The sequence below is a fragment of the Humulus lupulus genome, chromosome 9 (assembly GCF_963169125.1).
Source record: "Humulus lupulus chromosome 9, drHumLupu1.1, whole genome shotgun sequence".
Taxonomy (NCBI): domain Eukaryota; kingdom Viridiplantae; phylum Streptophyta; class Magnoliopsida; order Rosales; family Cannabaceae; genus Humulus; species Humulus lupulus.
In genome coordinates this window covers 10,866,875-10,872,668 of record NC_084801.1, presented here as the reverse complement: position 1 = coordinate 10,872,668, position 5,794 = coordinate 10,866,875, and the positions used below count along the sequence as shown (strand labels likewise).

At 28.4% G+C, this 5,794-nt stretch overlaps 1 protein-coding gene across 1 annotated transcript; it reads left to right on the top strand.

Moving 5' to 3' along the window:
• The first annotated feature begins 1,565 nt into the window (after positions 1-1,565).
• Positions 1,566-4,991, top strand: LOC133799414 (uncharacterized). Its single transcript, XM_062237433.1, has 7 exons — positions 1,566-1,593; positions 1,696-2,665; positions 2,825-3,401; positions 3,494-3,518; positions 3,802-3,946; positions 4,068-4,158; positions 4,242-4,991. Exons 1-7 carry the CDS (start codon positions 1,566-1,568, stop codon positions 4,989-4,991), a joined length of 2,586 nt encoding a protein of 861 aa, XP_062093417.1.
• Positions 4,992-5,794: the final 803 nt, after the last annotated feature.

Genomic DNA, 5,794 nt, shown 5'->3' with positions numbered 1-5,794 from the left:
GATAATTAATTAATTAATTAAATAAATAAATAATTAATTAATTAAGTATAAATTAAATAATTAGTAAACATTAGATAATAATAAGTTATTTAATTTACGGAAAAATTATATAATAGATAACTAATTAAATAAATAAATAATTAATTAAGTATAAATTAAATAATTAGGAAATATTTAAATTAATAATATGATAAATAAATAATTAAATGAATATTAAATAAATAAATAATTAAGTATTAATTAAATAATTTATTTTAAATAAAGGAAAAATTAGATAATAGATAAATAATTAAATAAATAATTAATTAATTTAATTATAATTAAATAATAATTAATTAAATAATTAGGAAATATTTAAATTAATAATATGATAAATAAATAATTAAATGAATATTAAATAAATAAATAATTAAGTATTAATTAAATAATTTATTTTAAATAAAGGAAAAATTAGATAATAGATAAATAATTAAATAAATAAATAATTAATTAATTATAATTAATTTAGTAATTAATTAATTTAATTATAATTAATTAAATAATTGGAAAGATTTAAATTAATAATATGATAAATAAATAATTAAATGAATATTAATAAATAAATAATTAAGTATTAATTAAATAATTTATTTTAAATAAAGGAAAAATTAGATAATAGATAAATAATTAAATAAATAAATAATTAATTAATTAATTTAGTAATTAATTAATTTAATTATTATTAATTAAGTATAAATTAAATAATTAGTAAACATTAGATAATAATAATTTATTTAAATAAAGGAAAAATTAGATAATAATTAACTAATTAATTAAATAATTAGGAAAGATTTAAATTAATAATATGATAAATAAATAATTAAATGAATATTAATAAATAAATAATTAAGTATTAATTAAATAATTTATTTTAAATAAAGGAAAAATTAGATAATACATAAATAATTAATTAATTTAGTAATTAATTAATTTAATTATAATTAATTAATAATTAATTAAATAATTAGGAAAGATTTAAATTAATAATATGATAAATAAATAATTAAATGAATATTAATAAATAAATAATTAAGTATTAATTAAATAATTTATTTTAAATAAAGGAAAAATTAGATAATAGATAAATAAATAAATAAATAAATAATTAATTAATTTAGTAATTAATTAATTTAATTATTATTAATTAAGTATAAATTAAATAATTAGTAAACATTAGATAATAATAATTTATTTAAATAAAGGAAAAATTAGATAATAATTAACTAATTAATTTTTTAGTAAACATTAGATTATAATAAATAAATAAATAAATAAATAATATTAGGATAAATTAGATAAAATAGCATAAAATATGATGACAAAACATAAAATAGCATAAAACTATTAAATGTTTATAATAGACTATTATAAACATTTTATAATAACACTTTAAAATATAAGACTATTCACATATCGTAAACTTATATACTTTTATAACACTTTAGATGGCGATTGACAAGACTTGGACGACATTGAGAAATCGTGCTTGTCGAGAATATTGGAACGGTCTACAAGCTTTCTTGACGATGGCGTCGGAATATAAGGATTCCTCTGGTAGAATTAGGTGTCCGTGTGTTAGATGCATAAACAATAGGCTTGAAACTTTACCTATGGTGAAAGCACACGTATTCGATTGGGGTTTTCATCAAGGTTAAGAGAAGTGGATATATCACGGTGAAGCAGAAGCAGATGTTGCCAATGTGGTGGACGCCAACGATGATGATGTTGATGAGATGATTCCGATGGTCGAAGACTTCCTTCTACCTACAACCGAAGAAGTTGAAAATAATCCTGCGGCGGGACAATTTTATGGCGATCTGTTTGACGAGATAGAGGCTGAGTTATATCCTGGTTGTAATTGGATATCTTCTCTTAACTTTTTAGCAAAATTATTGCATTTGAAAGTTAGAGGCAAGATTCCGAATAAAATCTTCGATGAATTACTGAAATTACTAAAGCTTGCATTTCCGAAGGGAAATAAAATTCCATCAACCTACTACGAGGCTAAAAAAAGATTACAGAAATTAGGGTTAGGGTACGAGTCAATTCATGTATGTGAACATGACTGTTGTTTGTTTTACAAAGAGCATTCAACTAAAGAGACTTGTCCAATTTGCGGAAGTAGTAGATGGATTTCTCCTGAAAAAACGGATGGAAAAAAGGTACCACATAAGGTGATGCGTTACTTTCCATTGACTCCTCGATTAAAAAGACTGTACAGTTCAAGACTTACAGCGAAACAAATGTTATGGCACTATACTGGGAAATCAAAAGACGATGGGATAATGAGACACCCAGTGGATGGGTTAGCGTGGAAGGATTTCGATGCCAAACATCCTGATTTTGCTAGTGAACCTCGGAATGTTCGTTTAGGTTTAGCTGCAGATGGTTTCAATCCGTTTGGCAACATGAGTCAAGCATATAGTATGTGGCCTGTGGTGTTGGCTAACTACAATCTTCCACCTTGGATGTGTATGAAAGATAATAATTTCATATTATCCATTCTTATTCCTGGACCAAAATCACCGGGAAAGGACATGGATATATTCTTGAGACCATTGGTGGATGAGTTAAAGGAGTTGTGGGTTAATGGTGTCGATACAAGAGATAGTATAACCAACACTATGTTCAAGTTGCGTGCAACCTTATTGTGGACAGTTAACGATTTTCCTGCTCGTAGCTATTTATCTGGATGGAGTGGTCAGGGATACAAAGCTTGTCCGACGTGTAATGAAGACACAACTTCTGTTCGAGTGATCGGTAAGACATCCTACATTGGTCACAGAAGATTCCTTCCAAGTAACCATCGAATGAGAAGAGACACTCAATTTGACGGACAAATCGAGAGAAGACGTCCACCAAGACGTTTTACTTGTGAGGAAATATTAGAACAAGTAAACAAACTTGTACCACAAGTTCCTGGAAAACACGAGATGTTTGGAGGTGTCAAACGTAGGCGTATTGCAGAAGATCAAAATTGGAGGAAGAAAAGCATATTTTATGAGCTTGATTATTGGTCTTCGAACACTTTAAAACACAACATTGATGTCATGCATGTGGAGAAGAATGTGTGTGATAGTTTGTTAGGCACAATCTTGGATAATGATAAATACAAGGACACCACTAATGCAAGACATGATTTGAAAAAGTTTGGAGTAAGGGAATCGTTGTGGATATATGAAGATGACAGCGGAAAGTTAATGAAGCCTCATGCCCCTTATGTTCTCACATCTGATCAAAGAATGCAGTTTTGTAAATTTATTCGAGATGTGAAATTTCCAGATAATTTTTGTTCCAATTTAAAGAAGAAAGTAAATGCTGATTTAACAAATATCAGCGGTTTAAAGTCCCACGACAGTCATGTAATAATGCAACGATTACTATCAGTGGGTGTTCGCAAGTTTCTTTCAAAGAGTATATCGACTACCATTTCTGAGTTATGTAACTTTTTCAGGCAAATTTGTGCAAGAACTATAAAGGTTAGCGATATGGAAGAAGCACAAAAAGATCTTATTCTAATATTATGTAAAATGGAACTCATATTTCCTCCAGCCTTTTTTGATATAATGGTGCATTTGATTTTACATTTGCCTGAAGAAGCAATTCTGGGTGGACCGGTATTTATGCGTTGGATGTATCCTTTTGAAAGATACATGAAAAAATTAAAGAATTACGTTGGAAATAAAGCTCGTCCTGAAGGGTCGATAGCCGAGGGTTATGTTGCAGATGAGGCTTTGACATTTTGTTCGATGTATTTCAAAGGTGTTGAAACAAGATTTAATCGTCTTGATCGCAATGAAGATGAGGTGACACCAAGAAATCTTTTTGTATTTCAATCGCAATGTCGACCTATAACAAAAGAAACTCTAAAGCCTCTTGATCGTGCGACTCGTGAACAAGCAGAGTGGTACATATACAACAATTCACCTGAAATTCAGAAATATTTGGAGTAAGTTTCTTCCCAAAAGTTGCTTTTATTGCATTGAAAATGCTTTCAACTGATTCAAAATTTTTGTTCTTATTTATAGTGAACACTTAGAAGAAATCAAACAGAAATATCAGGATGGAGATCATAACATTTTACATAAGAAATATTTTCAGCGATGGTTTCACAAGAAGGTGAAAAAAAAAACCTACCCTATATTCTTTCATCCTTTTAAGTATTGTTTTCAATTTTATAATAATTTTATTTATTCTTTTAGATATACGACTTACAAAAGCTTGGATCGTTAGATAATGGTGACGAGTTGCTAGCTTTAGCATCTGGATCAGATCATTTAGGAGCTTATTACGAAGGTTGTATAGTGAATGGTGTTCGATTTATGTCAACCAAACGAGATTTAAAGAGGAGCACTCAAAACAGTGGAGTATTTGTTGCTGGAACAGAAGATTTTAACTATTATGGAATACTTGAAGACGTATTAAAGTTAACATTTACTGGCACATATTCTGTGACATTGTTCAAGTGTAAGTGGTTTAATACAGATCCAAGAAGGAAAAAAATAATTATAGAGAATAATATTACTAGTATAAACACTAGCGGGGAATGGTACAAGGATGACCCATATATACTTGCAAATCAAGCGAAACAAGTATTTTATCTCGATGATTTACTTAGAGGAAATCAGTGGAAAGTGGTTGAGGGGGTAAACCATCGACAAATTTGGGACGTCGAGAACTGTGAAGCTAATTCAGACATTGATGTGGTACATGATATTAGCTCATCAAATTTTGTGTTGACTGTGGATCTCGGCGAGTTGGTTATGCTACCTACTCAAAATTCGATTGACATTAGTACAATACAAAATTTAAATGTTAGTCAAGAGGATCACGAGTTAGGCGATGAAGAAGCAAATGAAGAATTAGATGAAGAAGATGATTTACTAATTGATTTTTGTGAAGATGATGTTAATGCTAATTTAGTTAATGATGGAAGTGATAGTGATTATTAGTTTTATGTAATGATTACCTTTGTAACAAACACAAAAATTTGAATTTGATTTGTATTTTCCAATTTATGTTGATATTGATTTTGTTTAATGTTATTTCATTACTTAATTAAATTTGATGATATTAAATCTTAAATTTGATTTCTATTCTTATTATTAAATCTTAAATATTTATGAATACAAGAGACATGTCAGCTGATATAGTATCATATCACGGTGGAGATGGTGGTGGTCAAGACCCCACAGATCCTAGCAGGATACCCTCAACTTGCGAGTCAGGTTAATATCTAAATTTTATAATCGCAATCTGTTTAAATGTTTAAGATTTACTAATATTTTAATTTTTATGTATTAAACAAATTAATAGATCGTCCTGCAAGAAGGAGGGGACGTGGCCCTGCCAGTAATGTTAATATTGAAAAACGAAGGCGGGATGCTGGCAAACCACTTGAATTGCAACTTGATCCAGCGACAGACAAAGTGGTTGGTACTGAGCACCAAGCTTTTGTTCGTCAATTGAGTACTGAAGTTACATTACTATTGCCGGGACATTATTTAGATTTTAAAGATGTTCCTCAGCAATATAAAGACCAGGTCGTTCAAAAGATGAAGGTAAAAAAAAATACCTAATTTTTTTATATTATACATTTTAGTCTATAAAAATTTAAACTAACAATTTTTGTTTTAGTATTACTATAATATCGATGGGCATCCAGAACCTGAAAGAGTTATGGGAACTCTGTATACGGAGATGCGCAAAAGATATTCAGAGAGAAAGAATATTAGGCATTCTCATTTCCAAAAAT

Bases quoted from the DNA above. Each gene is read 5' to 3' on its own strand.
- LOC133799414 (XM_062237433.1), top strand. From the start codon at position 1,566: ATGGCGTCGGAATATAAGGATTCCTCTG. The intron at 2,666-2,824 runs GTTCAAGTTGCG...CATTGGTCACAG, and splicing joins GATAGTATAACCAACACTAT to AAGATTCCTTCCAAGTAACC. The intron at 3,519-3,801 runs GTTAGCGATATG...TGTATTTCAAAG, and splicing joins TTTGTGCAAGAACTATAAAG to GTGTTGAAACAAGATTTAAT.